General features: G+C 49.0%; 1 protein-coding gene across 2 annotated transcripts; it reads right to left on the bottom strand.

Annotated features, from left to right (window-relative positions):
* Window positions 1-9,738: 9,738 nt before the first annotated feature.
* Window positions 9,739-25,944, bottom strand: LOC120685383 (protein CELLULOSE SYNTHASE INTERACTIVE 3-like). 2 transcript variants are annotated; one of them, XM_039967266.1, is made up of 8 exons: window positions 25,854-25,944; window positions 25,786-25,823; window positions 24,170-24,297; window positions 20,804-23,855; window positions 11,339-13,883; window positions 10,614-11,068; window positions 10,322-10,438; window positions 9,739-10,218 (listed from the first exon to the last, which is right to left on the bottom strand). In XM_039967266.1, exons 3-8 carry the CDS (start codon window positions 24,250-24,252, stop codon window positions 10,060-10,062), a joined length of 6,411 nt encoding a protein of 2,136 aa, XP_039823200.1. In that variant the 5' UTR covers window positions 24,253-24,297; window positions 25,786-25,823; window positions 25,854-25,944; the 3' UTR covers window positions 9,739-10,059. The 2 variants fall into 2 exon arrangements, with proteins under 2 accessions (XP_039823200.1, XP_039823201.1); XM_039967267.1 differs by having other exon boundaries at window positions 11,339-13,877; window positions 25,786-25,927.
* Between the last annotated feature and the right edge of the window lie 296 nt (window positions 25,945-26,240).

Genomic DNA, 26,240 nt, shown 5'->3' with positions numbered 1-26,240 from the left:
CCAGAGAACACTGAAGACTTTGAGCTGACATGCAAGGAACAAGAGTTATGCCAACATCGTGTGCTAGCTCTTGCCAATACGACAGTAGTCCGTAGAATAATCAATCCAAAACTTAATCCCTGGAGCGCGTTAAGCAACAGAAGCATCGAAATGACAGTCCTTGGATCGGCAGATAACGTTCATCGATCATATTGGGGCCGAGCTATTGTACAAGCAGGATGACACTGTCAACATGCATGCATTGCCGGTGTTGTGAAGCAGGTACTACTGATGGAGGATGTTTTTGTTGCTGTGCTTTTCGTCTGATATCAGTGAGAGAAAGTATGGCTCGGTAGAATAGTAGATTGATTAACCAAGGTACAAGATGTACAATATATATAAGCAAGGAGGTCCTAGGGTTTATAGAATCAGCACCCAATCAAGGAAATCCTTGCCTATTACAGATATCATCTACCATAAGACCTGACGGCTGCTGGGCTGCTAAGCCCATGCGCCTAGCCCAATTAGGCCTGTTGCAAATATAATCTAACACGCCCCCGCAGTCTGATCGTCAGCCACTGCACACGTTCAGACTGGACCCGAACTCCGTGAATAAAGAAGAAGGCAAGCCTTTGGTGAAGATATCCGCGTACTACGATGAAGTCGGTACATGAAGAACTCAGAGATCACCAACTGCAACCCGCTCCCAAATGAAGTGAAGATCAATCTCGATGCGTTTCGTGCACTGATGCTGAACAGGGTTGGAAGTCATGTAGACAGCACTGATATTATCACAATATACCAGTGTAGCGTGGTGAAGAGGGGCACGGAGCTCCTGAAGGAGCTGGCGCAGCCAAGTAGCCTCAGCAACTCCATTGGCCACAGCGCGATACTCAGCCTCCGCACTGGACCTCGAGATAGTTGATTGGTGCTTAGAGGACTAGGAGATGAGGTTGTGATATGCACCGAATTGGTTCGGCGAAGGGTGGCCCGATCTTCACGACAGTAGGTTTTGGTAACGGGGATAACTTGCTGAAAAAAATTCAGCGGGGTAAAAGGCTTTACACCTGGCCAAGGTTGGATGCGACCAAGCGACGGGGAGAGAGACACCGAAACCACGAAGACTTCGACTCGATCTCCGAACGACCGCAGAACCACAACCGGAGCTAATCCACACAAGACGGGGCAGCCGTACTGGAACCCGCAGAGCACGAATTAGTGGATCTCAGAGAGATCTCTCCACAAGTTCAAGAAGAACAAGGAAGAACAAGGGTTGAGTAAGACACTCAAGCAGCTCGGCTGCAAATATCACTGGAATAATCTTAATTCATCAAAAGTTGTTCTTGGCTTACAAATAAGGGGTATTTATACTAACAACTAGTCTCTAAAAATAGATGTGAACTGAAAGAGCCACGTGGGAAGGTGGAAGGCCAACTGGCTTGATCATTCATGCAGTGGTCGTCAATCTCCCGCATGTCTTCTGGCCTTTTGAGTGGTCTTCAATGTTTTAATCATAACTCCACCTAGGAACATCCAAAAGACGCGGGACCAGATGCGTTGGAAAGCTAATTTGATAACCTTTCACACCATGTGTAGCATGCTTCACGAAATATTGTAGAGCGATACAGTTTCTCACGAAAACTTGGATATCAGGCTGACTATTGATCTTCTGAACAGTCTGCACCAAAAGCACTCGGCTGCCAAGCTGGGAGCTCTAAAGCACTCGGCACTTAGTGGCATTAGAAAGTTGACTTCAACACCTTTCCAACAAGTACTCATGGACCTTCGCAGCTTCTATGAATCAAAAGATATGACTGTTTCTTCATGACAGTTCTGCCAGGCCGAACTGGTTCGACGTAGTTCTCCTCTCTGGTTCAGTCTCGGCGTGTCCTTGTCATCCTCCTTGGTGAACCTGAGTAATAGCAACATGCACGATTTAGGAAGTATATAATTCTCATTAATAAATGGAATTTCACAAAGTAGCGCGTGCACCTCTTGTTGTAGCTGTTTAGCTCGGCTACGAGTAATTGGTCCATCGAAGACATGAGCTGGTGCAACTTGACTTGATGATTGTTCCATCTTGCTTGATGTAGTCGGTATACTTGATGGTGTGGTCGGCGTGGGCATATCAGGTTGTCACCGAGAAACATAGCATAGCCCGATGTGAACTTGCGCGTATCTGGACAGCCGGCCCAATCAGCATCAGTGTAGACAACAAGATCCAAAGAGGTGGATGGTCGCAGCAAGAGGCCCAAATCAAGAGTGCCCTGGAGATAGCGCAGGATGCGCTTCAGAGCCACCAAGTGAGGTTCCCGTGGATCATGCATGTGCAAACAGACCTGCTGGACAACATAAGTAATATCTGGCCGAGTGAACGTCAGGTACTGCAAGGCACCAGCAAGACTCCTATAATCTGAGGCATCAGCCACTGGTGCACCTCCATTAGCAGCAACCTTCGGATTTGTGTCGACTGGAGTAGAACACGGCTTGCACTCTATCATCTTGGCACGCTCCAGAATATCCAGCATGAACTGCCACTGGGAAAGAAGAAGGCCCTAGCCACACCGCTGAACTCGCGTACCCAGAAAGTGATGCAGTTCCCCAAGGTCCTTCATAGAGAATTCCTGTTGGAGGGCCGAAATAATCTGCCGAAGAAAACCCGATGATGAGGCTGTGAGCACAATATCATCAACATACAGAAGCAGATAAGCTGTGTCTGAGCTGTGCTGATAAACAAAGAGCGATGTATCCGACTTGGCTTCAACAAATCCGAGAGAAAGCAAGTGTGTAGCGAACCGACTGTACCAAGCATGAGGAGCCCGCTTCAACCCGTAGAAAGACTTGTTGAGATGGCAAACAAACTCTGGATGGGTGGAATCCTCAAAACCAGACGGTTGTACACAGTAGACTGTCTCCTCCAAGGTGCCGTGAAGAAACACATTCTTCATATCAAGCTGATGAATAGGCCACTGACGAGAGAGAGCCAAAGAGAGCACTGTCCGCACAGTAGTAGGCTTGACAACCGGGCTGAAAATCTCACCGAAATCCACTCCAGGCCGCTGGGTGAAACCCCGAAGAACCCAGCGAGCCTTATACCTCTCCAGAGACTCGTCGGCGGTGAACTTGTGCTTGAAGACCCACTTGCCCGTCACCACGTTAGCCTGTGAAGGCCGTGGAACAAGCTCCCAGGTGTGGTTCTTCATGAGAGCAGCATGTTCTTCCTCCATAGCAGCACACCAATTGGGGTCGGCCAGTGCGCTACGGAAGGTCTTCGGGAGCGGAGACAACGGAGCGGCATGATATGTCGAAGGGACGCGGAAGCCCGACTTAGCCCGTGTAGCCATTGGGTGCTGGTTGGTCACTGGAGGGACAGCAACAGCACCCTTCGGCAGGGGCACGGGCATAGCACTGGCCGGGGGCGCAGCACTGACCGGGGGCGCCGTAGAGGTGGCCGAGGTCGATGCCACGGTGGGACGGGGCCGGCGCGTGTAGACCTGGGTGATGGCGTGCTCCGGAGGCGCCCAGGTAGCAGGCACCAGCTGCTGGGGTAGCGGCGCGAAGCCAGGCGGAGGGCCGCGCGAGATGGCAGGAGAGCCCTGCGCATTGCCAGGTGAAGAAACCGGTGCTGCACGTGGCTGTGCGGGGAAGAGGTCCGTCTTGGGGGCCGCACGTGGCTGTGCGGGCGAGGAGACGACGCCCAGCACGGGCGAGGGCGCGTCCGTGGGCGAGGAATCAGCTGGGATCGCATCATGCGCTTCTGGACCAGCTGAATCACCATCAGGCACAGCTGCAAGTGGCTGTGCGGAGGAGGAACCTGCAGCGGGAAACTTGGGCACAACACCAATAGGCGCTGGCACAAAGTCAGTAGCATCCAAAAACTCAAAATCCACCGCAGAGGGAGAGGAACCATGCTCAGCATAGGGAAAGGATGACTCATCAAAGATGACATGATGAGAGATGATCAATCTGTTGGAAGAGAGATCAAGGCATTGGTATGCTTTATGATGAGGGGAGTATCCTAGGAAAACACACAATGTAGACCGAGGAGAGAGTTTATGTGGAGCAGTTGCAGACAGGTTTGGGTAACATTTGCAACCAAAGACACGTAGGTGATCATAGGAAGGTGCCTTGCCGAAAAGGGTGAGGTGTGGAGTGGATTTCTGCAGCGTCTTGGTGGGCAAAATGTTGATGAGGTAGGTGGCTATCTGCAACGCCTCAACCCAAAAGGACGGTGGGAGGGATGCCTAGAACAGAAGGGAACGCACAACGTTGTTGATGGAACGAATGATGCGCTCAGCCTTACCATTCTGGGGAGAGGTGTAGGGGCAGGACATGCGTAGATGAACACCGTGGGTGAGGAAGAACGTGCGGGAGGTGGAGTTGTCAAACTCCCGGCCGTTGTCGCACTGGACGCCCTTCACAATCACGCCAAACTGAGTGTGCACGAAGGCAAAGAAATGAGCGAGCGTTGAGAAAGCATCAGATTTCAGCTTCAGAGGAAAAGTCCACAAGTAATGTGAGCAATCATCAAGAACGACCAAATAATACTTGTAGCCCGATACACTAAGAACACGAGATGTCCAAAGATCACAATGTATAATATCAAAATTATTTGACGCTCTAGATGATGACAACTAAAAAGGCAGACGCACATGGTGCCCTAACTGACATGCATGACAAAGGGTGGAGCTATGATCATGACTATAGTCGGGCAAGCCGGACGACACAAGCATGGAGAGGACCTCGCGCCCAGGATGGCCGAGATGCCGGTGCCAGAGTGAAGACCCGGAGGCAACAACCAAGGAATGCGCAGCTGGAAGGCAAAGAGGGTACAATGGCCCGGAGCTATTGCACCTGACGATCACGTTCTGAGACAGAAGATCCTTCACAGAACAACCAGTGGGGTCAAACTCAACAGAATAATTGTTATCAATGGTAAACTAGCGTACAGAGATCAGATTCTTAATAAGTTGAGGAGAAATCAAAACATTATTAAGACGTAAGAAGGATGAATGACTGTGGTGCCAGTAGATGTAACGGGAAGTAAGGAACCGTTACCGACAACAATTGAAGTAGGAGTAGGATACCGCGGGGAAGTAAAGTGAGAGAGGGTGTCAGAACGGGAGGTCATGTGGGAAGTAGCACCTGAGTCGAAGTACCAATCAGTGGGCTGCTGAGGTTGCTACAGGATCATGGTGCTGAAAGTCGACGCAAGGGATTGCTGATCCCAGGAAGCCAGCCCGGCGAGTGGATTATAAAATCCAGGAGGGGGGGGCAGCCCACTGGCCAGCATGTTCCGGGGCGGCGACCGTCGGGGCAGGCTGCTGGAGAGGCAGCTGCACCAGGAGCGCCTGCTGCGGCGCCTGCTGGTGAGGGCGCGGTGGGAGCACAGCAAGCGGAGGCCTCGTCCCGGGCCACATCTGAATGGACCCGGTCCAAGGGTTGTAGTAGGAGGGCCACGGGGCGCCCCCGTAGCCGGGCTTCTGGCTGGCGGGCTGGCCGCTGGAGGGCTGCCCGTCGTGCTGCTGCTGCTGTCTGGAGCCGCCACGCTTGCCGCCGCGCTTGCTGCGGCGGCTCTTGGACGAAGGGGCAGGGGCGCCCCCGGAGTCGGTGCCACCTGGGCGCACCGACTGGGAGGGTGCAGTAGGCGTCGAGCCAGAGGCCGCCAGTGCCATAGCTTGAGAAGGCGTCTAGGGGTCCATCGTCATCTCCTCCAGGAGGAGATCCGCCTTGGACTCGAGGAAGGTGGGGAAGGGGCGCCCGCGCCGGAGATGCATGCCGACGTTCTTGAACCGTTCGTTCAAGTGGCGAATGACGTGGAGGATGAGAGTGCGGTCGGGGACGACCTCGCCCAAGGCACCGAGTTGCTACGCCATCTTCTTCAGCTCCATGCAATAATCAGTGATGGAGAGATCAACTTGAACAAAGGTACGGAGCTTGGTGTCGAGGAGGAGCGCGCGCGTCTCACGGTTGTTGAAGAACTGCAACTCCACGGCGCACCAGATAGTGTGGGCGGTGGAGTGCTAGCCCGAGATCGTCTCAGCGAGGTCGTCGGAGATGGTGCCAAGGATCCACGACTTGATGACGCAATCCATGCGTTGCTAATCGGGGTAGGAAGGCGCTGATTTGTCCCGCAGAACGTGGTTCTGTAGCAGTACTTCCCGACGGCGACGAGGAACTAATCGCGCCAGCGGGAGAAGTTGCCAGCGTTGACGTCGAGGACCGTTGGGATCAGCACGCAGATGTTTTGCACAGCAACAGCTTGAGCGTGCAGATTGGCGATGGCAGCGGCCTCATGAAGAAGGAGAGCCTCCTGGAGATCAGGGGACTCGGAGAGGTCGGAGCCGGCGTCGGAGAGGGCGGCGGCATCGTCGTCAGCACCAACGGGCGCATCATCGGCGTTGGTGCGCGCCTGCTTGGCGCGGGCTAGGGCGTCCTGGGCGCACGCCGCAACGGCGTCGCGCTTCTGGGCGGCGACCATGGCTTCCTGCTCGGCGGCCGTCGCGCACGCTAGGGCGTCCGCGCGGGCAGCCTTCTCAGCGGCCGCGCGCTTGCGCCCAGCGGCGGCGGTGTCTGCGTCCAGGGTGGACGGCGCCGTGGAGAAGTGGGTGGCGGCGGCCTTCGCCTTGGCGGCGGCGGCCTTCGCCTTGGCGGCGGCGGCGGCGGCTGCTGCTTCGGCTTTGGCAGCGGCCTTTTCCTTAGCAGCGGCGGCGGCCTTGATCTCGGCGGAGGGGTCGGCGGCCTTGGGATCAAGGGGAGGAGGGCCTGCCATCGCGACGCAGCAAGGAGCCGGCGCAAGGGCAGTGGGGCGCACGGCGCAGGGGAGGGGGGACGCGCGGCTGGAGAGGCGCGCTGCGCAGCAGGGGAGGCGCGCTAGGGCAGCGGAAGGGGAGCCAGGAGATGAACCCAGACTCGTGATACCATGAGAGAAAGTATGGCTCGTTAGAATAGTAGATTGATTAACCAAGGTACAAGGTGTACAATATATATAGGCAAGGAGGTCCTAGGGTTTAAAGAATCAGCACCCAATCAAGGAGATCCTTGCCTATTACAGATATCATCTACCATAAGATCTGACGGCTGCTGGGCTGCTAAGCCCATGCGCCTAGCCCAACTAGACCTGCTGCAAATATAATCTAACAATCAGTGGCATCAGTTTTTTCGACGAGTTAAAGACTTTAAGATCCTTTGCCAAAGGGGAACAAAAAATCATTAGCAGGCATCCAAGTGGCTTGTCATTGTATTCTGCACATCCATTATTCCTTTTACAATGGATTATAATTTGAAGAGCTTTTGAAATTGCACTTTGAATATTAAGATTGGTTCCTCAACGAGCTTGCCTGGGCTTGCCTCACCTAGCCAGCTCTGGCAAACAATGAGAGTACCATGTTAGGGCAATCCCAATCCACAGTGGCTATGGGTACACTACTAAAAAAACCTAACCGTGACCTTTTCAAAACCCCTGGGAGGCCTCAATTAATGCCTCAAATTAACCAAGATGATTATTAATACTATGGACACCATCCAGCATGAAAGGTTGGGAATGCCCTTCTCTAAAGAGATTTGAGTTCATTAATGAAATTAGAACTCCAATCAATGCGTAGTTTATCCGTAGCATTTAATTGTAAGACAAGGAATTGGACGCAATCGGATGAAATGAAACTCTCTAGCCCTTAATGCAAGTTTCAATAAGTTTCATACTGCATTCTATTGAAACTCTCTCTTGCCATATCATCATAGATGCTGATGTGACAGCATATTTATGTGCATGAAACCTCTATGAACCTTACACGGGGAATGGCCGGCCTAGCTTCTTCAAATATACTCACTATCAATTATTACAAAAGTGATCAATACCATGCTTAAAGTTTTATGAAACATTTAATGTGCTGGTATAACTTTTTTATATTAAATATACACATAATTAATTGTTGGTCCAAATTTATGAAGTTTTTTACTTTTCCAAATGCTAATAGGCCCTATCAAATAAAAGTTCCATTTCACAACTCTGAACAGTTTACTTTGTCCTTTTGACCTCTTGAATAAAATTTCAGCATGTATATGTCAACTTTAGGACGTGTTTAGTTAGCAAAAATTTTTGCCCTAGGTGTCACATCGGACTTTTGATCGGATGTCGGAAAGGATTTTCGGACACTAATTAAAATACTAGTTTCATAACTCGTCTGGAAACTGCGAGATGAATCTTTTGAGACTAATTAATCAGTCATTAGTAAAAGTGGGTTACTGTAGCACTTATGATTAATTATGTGCTAATTAGGCTCAACTACATTAGTTTTTCGTTTCAACTACATGTAATGCTCCATCCATGTGTCTAAAGGGTGGCCCAAAATTTTTTGGGAACTAAACATGCCCTTAGTATGGTGATAAAGTACGCAATATTCTATGTTAGAAAAACATTTAATGAATTCTCCATAGATTTTGTTTGTTTTGCTGGGTATTGAAATTAAAATAAAAAAATATTTGGCCGCCAAGAAATTGAAGAAACAAGGGCCAGTGCGAAATAATTGAACTACATGGGGATGGCGCAAGCAATACACCGGGCTCAAGTTTGAAGGGAAAATGCTTCCCTCAAGAAAAGAAGTGTTTGAACAAAAATGTTCTAGGTTGAATGAAAAGGTTTTGGTATTTTGATTTGGATTGTTCGATGTATGTAGGTCTAACAGTCCAAAAGATATGACCAAGAGTTTAGCAAAATATTAGTCAACCTGAAAGGGGATTGACCCAAATAAAATTTGTACAAAATCTTAATAGGGATTAGGATTCCGAAACAGGCCATGGCCTGCGCAAAAGATCAACAGCTGAGCCGATTGGTTGTCGGGTTCAACTCTCGTCTTGCCTTTTGGTGTGAGGAATTAGGATAGCAAACCTCCTTCCTGAATCAGGCCATGGCCCATACAAAAATCAACAACTAAGCCGAGCGGTTGTCTAGTTCAACTCTTCTTTGTCCCCCTTTTAATGTGAGCAAACCTCCTTTCCAAATCATGTAGGGGTGAAAGCGGGACCTCCTTTCCAAATCATGTAGGGGTGAAAGTGCGACGGGAAATTCCCGCGATACTATTTTTCGTATTATGATACCATTTCCGTTTTTAAAAAGATATAGAAAGTTATCATTTACAATTAATTTTATAGTTATTTTTTACAATATTTAATTTTGTTAATTTTATGAACACGGGAAATTCCAACCCGACCACTTTCATTTTCCGTATTGGAATACATATTCCACCTGTTTTCATCCCTAGAAATCATACAATGGCCTATGCAAAAAATCAACAACAGAACCGAGTGGTTGTCTGGTTCAAATCTGTTATCTTGTCTCCCTTTTTATACGATCCTAATTTTTGACTGTCACTGCGAGTTATGATCACCTGTAATGCAGAGACTACAAGAAGTGAAACGATTCCCTCTCTCTCTGGTTGGTGATGCCTTTGTTTACTCTTGGGGGCTGGAGTCCCATTTGTTCACATGCAGACAAGTGAATGGCTACTTCTCCCTGTTCCTCCTTAAATCTCGAGAATCTTCTTAGATATCCGGGTGCTGACCTTGACACGTACCAGACGTGACAACACGTACGAAGGCACATGACATGAGCCCCTAAACACAAGGGGACCAAGAATTACAGTTGCGCACAAGATCGGCCACCGGGGGTAAAAAAGAATTCAAGTATTTGCTTTCTATAAGAGCTGCCGTCAAATTCCTTCTGAAAACGGTAGGCTCAAAGGGAGCTACAGATGAGTACAATGAACAGCACACACCCATGAAACACATCAAATAAATAAATGTTCGTGTCAGTTGTGTTTCGACGTCTCACACCAATCTACACTAAAAAATATAATTACAGGAAGCATATTCGCCTGTACAAAAAAATTACCCGGTCGGTCCAAAATCTGTTACAGCTGTAAGGCTACAATCCAGGGAGGACCTAAAAATAATTGAATGATGATAATGCAGGTTATCTAAGTGTCCCACCTTTCTACATATAAATGAATTTGGATGATCATGGGGGCTGATTTACATGGAAGCCAGGAGTATAAGATTGACGTCAGTCAAATCAGCCATATGCTACATACTGTCGTTGGATGGCCTGTTAGACCATACGATCTCTATCTCAAGGGTTCTCGAGCCGTCCTTACCGCCATCGTGGCTGAGGCTGAAGAACCCGCTGTATACACCCTCGGTGACAACCTTGTCAATCTGGATGGTTACTCTCCCAAGGGTCGACTGCAACGAAAATAGCAGCAACATTTGAGAAGTAACAAAGGAATTACAGACAATGAACCAAGAAAACGAAACATGTGAAGAAATGCCACCCAGATGACCATACCTTTCCGAATGTATTTTTGCTTTTGCATACAATGTAGAGCTTCTGCCCTTTTGGAGCAACGTCGAATAACCAAGTGAATCCCTCGTTCCATGCTGGGCAGATGCTGTGGTTAACCACCTGACATTCGGCAAAACAATCAGCAGCCGCGGAGAACAGAAAATATCAATTAAGATGCCCACTAAGAATATCACATGCTAAACAACATCCCAGTCTTGCTAGGCTCGTTGCTGTATTTTGGAGCCAAGTGCATCACGAATGAATTATTGAGTAGGATCATCTACAAATAAGTTACCTTAGTTTGCCTTGGAGGACCACTTCCTATTTGCAGGCAACAAAATGCATTTGTACCTCCCATAGTCTGTTTCAAATTATTCCCACGAATGATGGTCACTGTCAAGCAACCAGGCAAGCAATGCAGCAAACTATCAGCTCTCTCATGAAAACTGGGAGGACAGGTCTTCATAAGCATTTGTAGTACAGGTATGGCTTCAGCTGAAATCAGGGACTGGGCTTTAGCAATGTCTTCATTCATTTGTGGCCAAGATTCTTTCAGCAAGCAAAGGGTGTCGAGTACACTCTCTTGGGCAGCCTCACTTCCATCCTTCAGGGCACAAACCAGATGGGGTATGCACAAGGTTGCAGCCTCTGAAAACCGTACCTTTTTGAAATTGCTGAACATCACATATATGGTCCTCAGAATAACTTCATTGATAGATGATGTAGAGAGCAGTTCTCTCTCCAAGGCAGCTGCAATAAATTACAATTGACATTTGAGAAACAATCAAACCCATCCATCACTAAGCAGGATATAATCAAACACTTGCAATTCAATTATTTTGTCCATTAACACATCTGCTTTTGATTAGATATTCATATTTTATCAAGGACAAACTGGAAAATGAATAGCCATTTAATTTTTACAATAAAAGGGCACGGGACTTCACACATGAACATGAAGAAACAGTCATCTGAGATAAAATATAATGACAGACTTCAGCACAAAGATTGCTGTCTTACCAGTGAGAGACCGAATGAGCTCATTCGACACGTATTCTTGCAATGTATGATTTGAAAATAGGTACTTGATTAGAAGAGCAGCCTGTCCTGAAATATCCACATTTGGAGAAAGTAGCAATTCTTGCACAACCAAAATGCCCCCAGCCTCCGCAACAGCTCGCCGGTTTGTCCTACTGTGCATCACTAAGCTTTGCAGTGCACAAATAGCAACCATTGTCATGTCATCCGTAGGCTGGTCCTCAAGTAGGCTTACAAGAGCACGGCAGGCAGACACAGAGTCACTTGCTCTTGCAAGTGCTTCATGCTGGAAAATGTCACCTAGTGCAAGAGTCACCAGAAACTTTGCTGACTGGTTCTTAGACTGAGGATCTAACAGATACTGTGAGAGAGGAGCAATAGCATACTTGGCAACTTTTGTTTCACGGACCCTTGAATTGTTTATCAGCGCTTCAAGCAATCTTGCTGCAGATTCCTCACACCGATGACTCTTGAGGAGCTCCAAGAGTGCACGTACTGCCCCAGCCTCAGCCATGGCCACAGCACAGCGTGAACTACTTTTCTCTTGAACAAGTAGAGCGCTGAGAGCTATTGTGACAGTACTCTCCATGGTGGAGTTCAGCAATCTTACAAGTACAGCCATTGAGACTTTAACATAGTTGTCAGAATTATAACGCAAAACATTACATAACACAAGTGCTGCAGATTCCCATAGTGCTTGACTTGGCTGAGGATCATCTTGGACAATTACCTTTGAAAGTTCAAAAATCCCACCTGCATCTGCTACAGCCTTGGGCCAACTCTGTGATATGCTTTCAAGTGCTTTAACTGCAGTTTGTTGTAAGCTCAAGATTCCAATACCAGCAAGCTGCACAAGGGGAACAACTGCATTTTTTGTAGTGATATCCTGTTGAAAATGCTCCTGTTCTAGAAGATGTGAGAGCACCTCAGTGCCAAGTTGCTGAATTGCTTGGGAGGGAGACTCAAGAAATGATATTAAAGGCTCAATTATTTGACTAGGAGTCAACTTCAACGCTGCTAGGCTCTGAGGTTTCTCCAAAATATTTACGAGTGCTTGCAATGCGCTGTGCTGGTCCCACATGGTAACATCTGGGCGACGCAAAAGTAAGAAAAGTGGCTCTACCATTTTTGCAGCAGCAGAACTTTTAGCAATGCCACTGTTGTTTGTCAAAATGCGAAGCAATTCAGCAATGGATGAACTAACAGATGCAGGAACATCAAGAATCATATCAAGTGCATGCTCAATGATACCAGATTTAACCATGTCAAGCTTACAGTTTGGACGGTCCTTGCCCAACTTTATGAGAGCACCAATACACGCCTCAGACAACTGGTAGTTTGTGCCAGGAACAAAACTAACAAGAAGATCAATAACTTCACCAGTTGCAGCAACCTCTGCATTGTACTCCTCCTCCAGTAGTTTATTCAGAGCACAAACTGCTGGTTCAACAGCCATACTAGATCCTGATGTCATTAACGATATCAGGGGTTGAAGACATTCTGTTGCAATTGGTGATGCACGTATCGTTGAATTCTCAAATAAAATACAGCAGAGTCGAGCAGCATCTTTCTTAAGCTCCAATGTTGAACTGAAGGATAAAATTTTGTAAAGATTTTCAAGTGTGTTGCCTTCCACATCAAACATCGCAGAACCCTTAGAGATATTCCCAGCAGAAAGCTTGATAAGTGCACCAAGGGCTGCCTGCTGTTCTATTTCAGTTCCTGACTCAAGCATGTCAAGTAATGGTTGAATAGCTTGCCGAGCCACTTCGGTGTCCCTTATATTCTCTGAATCAAAGAGCTTCTGCAACGTCCTTACTGCACTAAGCCTAGAACTTCTTGAGCCCAAACGTAAGACAGCTACCAGCTGATTTGAAGTGCTACGTGATGATTCATGGTAAAGTAGATCAGGATTACTGTATAAGATCCCTAGCAAATTGGTTATAGTAGTTTCAGTTGAGTCTTGAGGGCTTAAAGATAGATACTTAGTCAAAGCATCTAAAGCTCCAGCCTCTGCCATAGCAACTTTGTTTGTCTCACTACCTTCTGCTAGCTGAGTCAGAAGGTGCAAAGCGATCAGAGGTGCACCTGGTCTGTCTGGCATTGGTTTAAGTAGATCCACTAGCAAGGGTATGGACCTTCGAGCAATAGCACCAGTGCAAACATCTTCAAGCTCAAAAAGGGTTCTCAATATTATTTGACTTGGATTCTCTGCCAACTTGAATTCTTCCGCCATTGTAACAAGATTTGGCATATCAGATTCTACCTGTCCGATCAAGGCTACGGCACCCAAAACTGCACCAGAATTTGCAATAGCAAACTGTATACCTCTACTTCCAGTGGAAACAAGGCTGGCCAGTGCTTGTGCAGCAAAGTATTTATTGATGATATCATCAGATTTTAGCAAGGATGCTAAAGAAGGTACTGTTCGCATTATTTCTGAAGATTGAACAATCACTGAATCCTGAAACAATGTAGCCAACAGAAGGGCGCAAGTCCAAATATTTTCTGAGTCTTCATACTGTTCCTGTAACATGGAGCAGCTATCAAGGCCTGGAAATAAACATAGGAGAACAAACAGTACAATATGGAAAAGATGAGTAATGCAACAACGAATGTAAACATGGCTATAAATTATCCGATCTCTGGTAAGTGGACCATCACGATTCAAAGTTTTGCTTGTTCTGTTCTCAACAACAATTGAATAGTAGGAACTAACTGTGTAATAATAATATAATATAATATTTGTACACTTCTGTATCCTGTACTCAAGCAATGGAGTTATGAAGAATCTATTATCTTATTATTTGGCCAACAAACGAAGCCTCCACGTTCGCTCTCAAGGTCTAGAAATTCCCACGTTAATCGGAGAAAAATAGAAAAATAAAAATTACCCACCACTGCCATTATAATAAAATTAGCCTAAAATATCCCTATACGTAATTAAAAATTACCCACCAATGGCATTATGAAAAATTAAATATAAAATACCATTTAGCTATGTTCAGTTACAAACATATCCTATTAATGAAAACTAAAGCTAACAACCATCAATCAAAATAAAACGAAAATAAGAATAATTTTATGCATAATATTATTGGTAGATCATATAAGACATAATTTATAATCTTTAAGTAAGGATATAACGGCATGCAAATTTTTGAATTTTCAATACTAGCCGCGCAAATGCGCGGACTATACGCCTAGTTAAAGGTAAATCTAGAGTCTAGCGTCTCCTCCAAATTACTAAGCAAGTTGGAATAAAATGATGGAGAGAATAATTGTGTGTATTCCTCCAAATCCTAGAAAGGTGGGCAATATAGTAGTAATACATGGGCCTCTAGATGAGCCTCTATACATGGGCTGAATATACACCAACACCCCCCCACGCAGTCTGAACTACCGGCGCAGCGGTGTTCAAAACTGGACAACAAGAAAGTACAAAGGGCAAATACCCCCCCCCCCCCGCAGCCACAACTAGCCACTGGCTATGTTGAGGCTGGAGCGAAACTCCGAGAACGTCGAGGAGGGAAGACCCTGGGTGAAGATGTCGGCAAACTGGGAGGTGGTCGGGACATGGAGAACCCGAACATCTCCGACGGCGACCCTGTCGCGCACAAAGTGCAAGTCGATCTCCACATGCTTCGTCCACTGATGATGGACGGGGTTAGTGGAGAGATACACGGTGATGACGTTGTCGCAGTAGACGAGCGTGCTCTTGGCGAGCGGGCTGTAGAGCTCCGCCAAGAACTGTCGGAGCCAGGACGCCTCCGCCACGCCGTTAGCGACAGCCCGGTACTCCGCCTTAGCACTGGAGCGGGAGACAACCGGCTGTCGCTTGGACGACTAGGAGACAAGGTTGCCGCCCAGGAAAACGCCCAGTCAGTGTTGGTGTAGACAACCAGCTCAGAGGTGGGAGAGCGGTGAAGAGCCAAGCCGAAGCCAACAGTACGGACGTAGCGAAGGATACTCTTCAGTGCAGCAAGGTGAGACTCCCGGGGATCATGCATGTGAAGACAGACTTGCTGAACGGCATAGGTGAGATCCGGCCGGGTGAAGGTGAGGTACTGCAAGGCACCGGCAAGGCTCCGGTAGTCAGTAGGATCAGCCACGGGATCACCCAGATCAACAGACAGCTTCGCCTGAGTATCGACAGGAGTGGAGCATGGCTTGCAATCAGTCATCCCAACCAGCTCCAGAATGTCGAGTGCATACTGTCGCTGGTGAAAAAACAGGCTAGACGGGCGAGTCTCAACAGTAACACCCAAGAAGTGGTGGAGCTGACCAAGATCCTTCATAGCAAACTCCTGCTGCAGAGAGGAGATGACGCGCTCAAGCAACTGCTGACTGGAGGCGGTGAGCACAATATCATCAACATAGAGCAGCAGGTAGGCAGTCTCATCCCCACGGCGGTAGATGAACAGAGAAGTGTCAGTCTTGGCCTCGGTGAAGCCCAAAGTCAGCAAGAACGTGGCGAACCGAGAGTACCAAGCCCAAGGAGCCTGCTTCAGACCATAGAGGGACTTGTTGAGCCGGCAGACCATATCCGGACGACTGGAGTCCACAAATCCCGTTGGCTGACTACAGTAGACTGTCTCTGACAGAGTGCCATAGAGAAAGACATTCTTCACATCTAGCTGGTGCACAGGCCAGGAGCGAGAGTGCGAGCGAGAGGACCCTGCGCACCGTAGCGGGCTTCACCACCGGACTGAAGGTCTCATCATAGTCCACACCAGGCCGCTGGATGAAACCCCGGAGGACCCAGCGAGCCTTGTAGCGCTCCAGTGTGCCATCAACCCGACGCTTATGCGTCCAGATCCACTTGCCAGTGACCACATTGCAACCAGACGGACGCGACACGAGGTCCCACGTTTAGTTGGCAAGAAGAGTCGCGTACTCCTATTCCATCGCGCGACGCCAGTGAGGATCCACTAGGGCATCGCGGACAGAGGAGGGTACCGGAGAGGCCCGCAGCTCTCCCTCGGTGGCGGAGAGAGTCGCGGCCTGAGATGCCATCCCCCGAGTCACCATGGGATGAATATGCCGAGGATCCCGATGGATGACTGGCGGGAGGTAGACCGCCGGCTCGACGTGAGAGCGAGTCGGCGGAGGCGGCGGCAGCGACGGCGACGACTCCGGTGTAGGCGCCGCTGGAGCTTCCGGAGCTGGAGGCGGCGCCGGTGCCGGCGCCGAACGACGCCGGTACACCTGCACCGACTGAGCGTACCTCGCAGGTGCAGGGGAAGGCACCGGGGCTGCGCCGACACCGGGTCCCCGCGCGGCACGGCAGGAGGTCCGGGGGCCGCACGTGGCGCCGGAGTCCCAGGAAAACCTACAGGAAAAGGACAGACAGGTAAAGGTGGCTGAACCACCGGGTCAGGAGAAAGCAGAGACTAACTCGGGGTCAGGAGAAGATGTAGAGGAGGTGGAGTAGGGAAAATCCGACTCGTCAAACACGTGTCGGGAGATGAGGACCCGGCGAAAGGTGAGGTCAAAACATCGGTACCCCTTGTGGTCAGGGGAGTAACCAAGAAACACACAACAAGTCGATCGGGGCGCCAGCTTGTGAGGAGCAGTGGCGGAGATGATAGGATAACATGCACACCCGAAGACACGAAGGTGGTCGTAGCGAGGAGGGGTACCGAAAAGAACGTGGTGTGGAGTGGGAGCAGGGGAAGCAGTGGACGGAAGGCGGTTGAGCAAGTAGGTGGCGGTGTGGAGGCTCTCAGCCCAGAAGCGGGGAGGCAGAGAGGCCTGGATCAAAAGAGTGCGCATGACGTCGTTCGTCGTTCGAATCATCCGCTCAGACTTGCCGTTCTGTGGAGAGATATACGGACAAGACATACGCAGTTGAACACCCCGCGAGAGGAAGAAAGAACGAGAGGTGGAGTTGTCGAACTCACACCCGTTGTTACACTGGACGGCCTTAATGGTGAGCCCGAACTGAGTGGACACCCAGGCGAAGAAGTGGAGGAGTGTGGTAAAGGTCTCAGACTTGGCACGCATAGGAAAAGTCCAAGAATAGTGTGAGAAATCATCGACCACCACCAGATAGTATTTATAGCCAGAAAGGCTGAGAACAGGAGAGGTCCACAGGTCACAATGAACAAGATCAAAGACATGCGTCGCATGTGAAGAAGACGAAGAAAAAGGAAGCCGAACATAACGACCAAGCTGGCACGCATGGCAGAGGTGCTCAGCAGGAGCCTTAGTACAAGAAACATCAGTACTACGACTGAACTGAGCCAGAACGTCGCGGCCAGGGTGACTAAGACGGTGATGCCAGGTGGTGGAAGACGGCGTCGCGGCAAAAGCGGCAGACGAAGAAGAAGGCGAAAGTGGTGCAGCGGAAGACGGAAGGCGAAGGGTGTAAAGGGGCCCCGTGCTGTCACACCGGAGGAACGGATGTCGGGAGGCCGAATCCTTTACAGTAAGGTCAGAAGAGTCAAATTCGAGAGAACAAGAATTGTCAGCTTTAAACTGACAAATGAAAAGGAGGTTATGAACCATCCGAGGAGCAACAAGGACATTGGGAATAAAAAAAAGAACCAGGAGCAGAACCCACGGCGGTGACAGGAAGACAAGACCCATCACCAACCATGATGGAAGGAGGACAAGAGGGGTGTGGGGGTCGGACAGAAGAGAGAATACCGGCATCTGGGGTGGTGTGGAAGGAGGCACCCGAGTCGGCGATCCACTCGGTGCTGACCGGCGGCATCAGCCCCATGGAGCTGAGGGACTGCGCCAGTGCGGCCTGGTCCCACACCCCAGGCCAGGTCGGCTGCTGGCTGGGCTGAGCGGGCGGAGTCCAAAACAGCGCGAACAGGGGAGCAGCACCGGTGAACATGGCCGCCGGCTGAGGACGAGGGCCCCCTCGACCCTGAAACGGCCACATCGGGATGCGCCCTGACCATGGGGTGCTGAAGGATGGCCAGGGTGTACCTCCAGGGGCAGGAGCAGGAGTGGGAGCCGGAGTCGGGGTCGGGGTCGGAGTGCCCCGACGGCCTCCACCAGTACCACCAGAGGTAGTGCCGCCAGCACCACCAGAGGTAGTGCCGCCAGCACCACCACCACGTCCGCCCCGACGACGACGCCAGCGGCCTCCCCCACTCCCGGTCTGGCAGGTGAAAGGAGCACCAAGGAGGGGGTCGGTCCGGGGTCCAGATCCAGAGGGCGGAGCCTGGTGGGAGGACAGAGCGCCGTGCTCGGTGAAGGAGACGACGGGCTGAATATGCTCCCAAGCGAGGGCAGTCGCACGGATGCGCTCCTGAGCCGCCGAAGCCTCGGACTTGGCGGCGAGGAGGGCCGCGGCGAGAGCAGCTTCGGCCGTAGCCACCGAGAACAGAGGAAAGGGGAGGGAGGGGCGGCGCCGGCGGCCGGCCGGCCGTGGCGGCGGTGTCCAGGTCCGGCCCGCCCGCAACAGCGACGAGGGCGGCCTCGGCCTTGGCGGCGAGGAGGGCCGCAGCGAGAGCAGCGTCAGCCGTAGAGGCGCCGGCGACAAGCTGAGGCCTGCGGAACGCGGCTGCGGCGAACGTCGCGTCCACAGAGGGCATGCCGATCATAGGCCAGGTCGGAGGAGGCACGTGGGCATCGGCGGCGGCCACCGGCGGCTGGGTCGCCACGTGTGGCCCCGGGGGGGGGTCGGCGGCTGGGCTGGCCCAAGGGCGGCGCGTGCGGCCCAACGGGCGGATCGGCCCCGGCCGCACCAGCCCCTGCGCCCCCGGCCCCTTCCGCGCCGCCGGGCTCGTCCGCGGCAGCAGCCCCTGCGGTTCCGCCCGCACCCCCGGCCACGGCGCGCGGCAGCCACGGTGGCGGCGGCAGCCGGAGACCGGGGCCAGGAGAGGGCCGGAGCAGGGGAGGCGGCGGGAGATCTGCTCCAGGCGGCGGCCGGAACAGGGGAGAGAGAAGAGGCGGCCCCTTGGAGAGGGGAGGGGAGGAGGCGCCGGCGGCCGGCCATGGCTGCCGCCGCCGCCGGCGGCGGGCTAGTGGAAGGAGTGAGGAAGGAGAAACCTAGGCTAATGATACCATGATGGAGAGAATAATTGTGTGTATTCCTCCAAACCCTAGAAGGGTGGCAATATAGTAGTAATACATGGGCTCAATATACCAACATAAAAGATTAAAGAGGCCAACCAAATATTTCTTCTTGCAAAACACACACAGTTTATCCGTGGGGTGTATGAGTGGACTTCTCTTTCTAGGTAGGAACTTAGAATAATGATTTTTTTCTGTAAGCAGCAACTTTGGTTGAATTGCGTTCCAAGCTTTCTAATAGACGCATTCGCCAACCCTGATTCTATATCAATATAAGATCTTGTGACTTGCCCTAAAAAAAAGCATGGCAAATCATAAGGACTCTTCCTAGAATATGTCCATTAAATGTTTGATAACCAATAATCCAAAAAATGTAACCTTACTCCAAAATCACATTGGCTTTCTTTTAAATACTTAACACAAAAACTAATGATATTATATGTACTGATGTTTTACTGGTGTATTATGTAAGTAGAAAACCTAAAATTAGTCAACAATCTCATTCTTTTACAGAAGTCGGTTCAGAGTAAAGATTCCTTCAGGAATGAATAAAAAAACAAAGAAAGTAGATAAATATTTTAAGTGAGCTATATTTTTTGTATCCACTTGTGACCAATCAGATGAGACAATTGACCACTTGTTGGTTTCCTGTGTTTTTTCCCCGGCAAGTCTGGTTCACTATCTTGCAAGGTTTCGGCTCACAGGACCTTACCCCACAAGCAGTGGAGCCGTCCTTTGAAGAATGGTGGGATAACATTAACAAGAGGGTCTCAGGTCAAGGAAAGAAAGGTTTAAACTCCATTATCATCTTAGGAGCTTAGACCCTGTGGAACCATCGGAACTGCTGCGTCTTTGATGGAGCCAATCCTAGTTTATCCACCATCATTTCAGTCATTAATGATGAATTGTTGCAGTGGTCCTTTGCTGGGGCTCGAGGAGGTTCTTTCCTCCTTGCTACAGCCACTTAGGTGTGTGGTTTAGTGTTCCTGGTCGAGTTGTTTTTCTAAGAGTAAGTTAGTACTCTTGTTTGTAAAAAGGGCGGGTTACAGGCCCTGATATCTGTAACCTTTTAGGGTTCTCTACCGCTTTCTTCTTCTTAATATATTGATGCGCAGCTCTCCTGCGTGTTCGAGAGAAAAAAATTGTATCCAGCAGGACTCAACAAGGATTCAAAAATACAGGAATGCTTTGACTTATAAATGTTTGCATGCTAGTCCCAATGACAATCCAAAACGAGACTAAGATGTTCACAGTACTGGGACAAATAGATTACCAAGCTACAGCAGACTATCTATCCTTACGTGCCCCTTAACACTACAGCAGTTGTAAGCAGAAAAGATCTTAACCAGAAACAATTTAGTAGTTAAAGCATGAGTTACATGAAAACAGAATATTTAGGTGTGAAACACGCACCTCTCGATTAGCAGTACAGCTTGCAAGTCTATCAGATACTGCATCAACACCACCGAGCTCCATAACAGTATATTTACTCCGTGCATGATAAGAACAAATCAGTGAAAGCAACCATAGTGCAGCAGTTTCTTCTGAAACCTTTCCTAATTCTGGTACACTCAAAACATCCTGCTCATAATTAAGTGGACTTTTCTCCGTGTAAGGTCTCCAAATTTCAATGTCTAGGGATGTTAAAGAGGAATGTTGCTTCAGCATATCAACAAGTGCAGATATCAGATCCTTCAGAAGCTTTGATGCTTCAAGAATATCGATCGACTGTTCTCTCCTGTCCCTCATTGCAGATATGAGGATGACTGCACTGCTAATTCTTATTTCCATGTCTTTTGACTCCATAACTCTACTAGCAAGAGAAGCAATGCATCCTTGACTTCTGTTTAAATATTCACCTAATAGAGAATGCCGCCCCTGACAGAGATTTGCAAGGATTTGAATGGACTTATCTTGAATAGGTGGAGGCCCAATACTAACACAGCGAACTAAAGGTTCTAAGCTTTCTGGAGCTTCAAGAAAGGCAGTACACAGAGGGGGGCTAAAATGTGAACCTTCCTTTGTTCTAGCCATCAATGCAAGTACATCAAGGGGTTCCAAACTTGTAACATTGTCCAAACTGATGCCAGATAAACACACAAGCAGTGCATGAATAATAAAACAGCACTGCGAGTAATCTGGAAGAACTTCACTTAGGGGGAACTGGTTGAGCAACTGGCGAAGTGATCGTGAAGCACTAATCTTACCTTCTAAACTCCCTTCCTTAAGCACTCTAGTCAAAGCCATGACAATATTGTCATCTAATGCTTCTTTAGCAATCTGTGCATCTGATAGGAGATTTGCTAACGCAGCAAATGCTGTTTCAGCAACATCAATTGATGATGTCTTTGCCATCTCTATAAGAGGTCGCACATCACCTTCAGTTAAGCATGACATCTTGTTTTTTGACGTGGCGCTAGCTGAACATGATAGCGCTCCTAAAGCACGGGCAGACTGTGTTGCAATAACTTGATTTCCACTTGTCAAGAGCTTCATGCATGGCTGAACAATTTCATCAATTGCCAAGATGTCACAAATATCCTGACGCATAGTGAAAATATCAGCCAACACAGTAGCAGCAATCTCCTGTGTTTCTTCATTTGATGATTCAAGAACAAGAACAAGTGACCTAAGGCCTTTATTAGCTGGACTTCCATTCTGGATTAGAGCTCTCTGAGGTGCCAGCACAAGGACATGTCCAAGAACTGTAATGACATGAGCCTTTGAGCTCAATGAGTCATTGAACAGTAATGCTAATAACTGATTGATTGTAGCAGAATCAGCTGATCTTATCAGCTTCTTGAGTGCTTTGACTGCTGCCTCCTGTCCGCGAGGGCTGCCGCTCTTTAGAAGCCAAATTAGTGCCAGAACAGCCCCAGCACTCTCAATACATGCCCTAATATCCTTGCTGTCAGAGCACATGTTCCACATGATGTAAGCTGCATCCTCCTTTGCCTTTTGAGATCCTGTTTCCAGTAGCTGAACAAGTGGAGGGATACCTCCAGCTGCTGTTATTGCCCACTTACTGTCATCTACTTTATCACTCAAGATAGCCAACAATGAAACTGCATATTCCTGCTGCTGCTCACTGGAAAGCCCAAGTAATGATATAAGCAACTGAACCCCTTCTCTCTTTCCAAGAGCTTCCCATATTCCAACACCATCACAGCACAAGCTAGTTAAGGCACGGACAAGATGTTCTTGAACATCAGCAGGAGCCATGGTAATCAGCCCAACTAGCACCTTCTTAGAATTAGAGTGATCAAGTCTGCCAGAGAGGCAGTCATTCCCATAGAGACTCGCTAAAGCCTCAAGAATACGGTCAAGCTTACTGTCATGAGATTTTAGGAGCACAACCAAAGTATTTTCAATCTCAACTGGATCAAAGGATTTACCATCAGTGCCATCAAAAACCATCAAAGAATATGCAAGTGCTCCAAGAATGTCGGCAAGGGGAACAGGTGACAGGGGTGCTTGGCAGAGCTCACCAAGGTAAAGCAACAGAGAAGTTGTTCCGCCACAAATATTTGATAAAGCATGGACAGCATGGCTTTGTAGAGAATGACATGTCTCACCCTGCATGCATTCTTTTGAAGGAGCTACAACAGCTCCAATCAGAATAGGGAGGCCTCCTGCATCCACTATAGCTTTCTTTGCAATACTAGACTTGGAAGACAGGGCCTCCAAAGCATCAGCGGCACTTTCACGAACAGAAATGACATTATCTCTATTTAGAAGGTGAAGAAGGGCCTTAACAGCCCCAGCATCTATAATTTTGGGAATGCTATCACCAAAAGCGGAGATAAACCGTGCCAAAAGGGAGGCAGCATTCGATTGCGAAGCAGTACTCTTGGATGAAAGAAGACCAGTGATAATTTCAACACCACCAGCTTCAAGTGTGGCCTTCCAGTAACCGTCTCTGTCCCCACAGAGATTCCTTAAAGCCCCAGTCACAAATCCCTCAACTACTCTATCTTGGCGAGACCTAGGATTAAGCAAGTCCCACAGAGTTGGCACAACACCTTCAGTCACAAATATTTTCCTACCTATGTGATCATCCGAAAGTCCACCAGAAGACACTTCATATATAGCTTCAGCAGCAGCCTTCTTGGCTTCAGAGGATTCAGACTTCAAAAGAGAGATCAAGGGTGGTATACAACCTCCTAGGAGGACTCTCACACGCAAGTCCTCTTCTTTACAGAGAGCGCTAAGTAGGGCTGCAGCGTTTAATTTTGCTGCAGATGGTCCAATTCTAAGGGTGGATATAAGCAGTGGCATTGCCTGAGAATGGCTACCTATCAAAATCCTTGCCTCCTTTTTTGTTTTGGCCAGTTCAAGTAACCTTCTGGTTGCAGCTTCCTTCTCTGATGGAGATACCATACTAGCATGGAGGTCTTCCAACAATCGGGCAACAGTGGACATTGCACTTTCAGGATCATCAACCTCTGCCAGGTCACCTTTTTCCCTGTAGAACAGCGACCAGGTAACAAGTTATATAGGATAGGTGTTTGCTAGCTGCTGCTTCTTGTGCCTCTAACAAAGAATAATTCAAGTGCACAAACAAATACAGAAAAATGCCAAATAGAAAGATTTTTTAAAAAAGACAACAGGGTGTTAGATGAAAATGAAACAGCAGCTACCAGCTACGCTAACTTTGGAAAGCAATCGATTCTGTGAGCAAATACAGGATAAAATATTCTTTTTTGCTGAAATAGCAGCATAGAACCAATTCGGAAACATGGTAAATGAGCAAGAGGGAAAAACTGGGATGTGTTATACCTCGATATAGAAGATGACGTGGACGGTGAGGGTGAAATAGGTTCCCGAGAGTCGCGAGGTTCAGACATGTTGGAACTTGCCATTATTAAATTGACAGCTTTACACCTTGAAGTAATTTATAATAAATCCTACAGCATAACAATTAAAGTTATTAGCATAATAAATAATAGTGCATCCAGTGTCAGTCTGTGTTTGCATTTAACACACAGGAGAAACAAAGGAAGCAAAAGAAATAGAGGTGGCGCTACTTAATTGTGTCATGATCAAGAAAATAATATATTCATCTCAGTTTAAAGGCATAAAGCAAAAAAATTACAAGATGCATCTTAGCACAGCCAGAAGATCCGGTTCCAATAGCAAATGAGAAAGAGATAGTACCCATAGCTTAAACATAATGTGAGGAAATATTATAAAATTCAAGATTGAACGAACTAGCTCTCTGGAGCTAATTATTTCAATCCGAATCCTCTTCAAGATTGAAGCTGACACAGCATGTATTAATTTTGTTCAGATTACAAGATGAATAAAAGGGTTATTTTCTCGACTTGTCATCAATTTTCGCAAAATATTGCATAGCACCATCTCTAACAATGACTTCAGTTCTTTTATTGGAAGAGATAAATTGTTGAAGTGGTTGGCACAAACATGCCAAACATGAGAAAGTTGAGAACATAGACAATAGCCGCAAATTATGCATAGTGATGGCATCAAAGGGAGCTCTGCACATGGAAATGTTCCATCGAAGCTTCTATCATGTAGGTTGTATTACAGCCAATAAGTCACCAATTGTAAAGCAGACAACCAAAATCTTAAGCACAAGCCCCACACACACTTGCTCCAACAGAATTTTCCAGTGTACGTTGTTAGAATCATCATGGTAAACAGAAAGAAGATACATGTGCCACTTATTTTACTATCAGTAGTTAGACATCTGCAAGGGCACTTGCCTTCACAAAGTAAATTCACACCCAACCGAAATCCATTTCCTCTATTGTACAAATAAGTGCTCCCATTCCCCAGCTCAACAAATCGAGGGAGCCAATCCCCTCAATTCCTGAGCTGTGAGACAGCGACCTCCAGCACTCACCGGAACTCATGAGGCCAGACCCCCCCCCCCCCAATTCTCCTAGCTGCAGCTGCAGCAAGCATGCATTCTTTCATTCCATTTCACAGATTACCACTACAGCATTACAACCAACGAGGGGGACGCGCACTTGCTTAGATCAGGGCACCGACGCCTCCACGAAACGAAGCATAACTCGCCTAGCGAACGGAATTCAATTCGTGCAGAATTACGCCCTCCCCTCCCGAGACCCCCCCTCCAACCATCTCCTCCCCGTCCCCGCAGATCGCCCCCATCCACTCGCGGCGCAGTGCCAGCGACGGCCGCGCCCACCGAGCCCGTCAGGATCGCAGGAGCGGCCGGAAACCCCCGCCCCCACCGACGGAGCCAGCCCCCGGGCGCGAGATCTCGCCCGCCGCGCCCGCACTCCGATGAAAAAGGTAACGGAAACCCCCCGGTGGCCCCACGCCGGGCTGCTGCTGCCACAATTGGGCGGCGGCGCCCCGCGCGGGATAGGCTGGCTGGAGATCGGGACGGGGAGCTGGGGACTCACCGGAGGCTGGCGCCCGGCGGCGGAGCAGGAGGAGGAGGAGGCGGCGGCGGAGCAGGGGGAGGAGGAGGCGGCGGCGGCGCTCCACTCGCTCGCCCACTGCGCTGGCGCCAGTGTGGGGGTGTGTGCGCGTGCGCCCGTTACAGAGAGGGAGAGGGGGATGAGAGAGAGAGAGAGAGAGAGAAAAGAGTGGTGCGATTCTTTTGCGGGTCACTCCTGTCATTGTCCCATTATTTCGGAAATGGACAGCCACCTGGGTGTTTATGAGCGAGTTAATTACCTCCTCCCACTTTGGTCGTGCACAGCTCCAGATTGAATCCCCGTCCGCGTAGTACTTGTAGTTGTATCACAAGCAGTGCAACTTCCTTCGTGGAAGCAGGGCCGGCCCTATGTTTTCGGGGGCCCAGCGCGAATCTAAAGTATGAGGGCCCTACTAAAATAAATATCAAGCTTATTTT

Source organism: Panicum virgatum, chromosome 8N (genome assembly GCF_016808335.1).
Source record: "Panicum virgatum strain AP13 chromosome 8N, P.virgatum_v5, whole genome shotgun sequence".
Taxonomy (NCBI): Eukaryota; Viridiplantae; Streptophyta; class Magnoliopsida; order Poales; family Poaceae; genus Panicum; species Panicum virgatum.
Note: the sequence above shows the minus strand (reverse complement) of the source record. Positions and strands in the feature narration are given on the sequence as shown.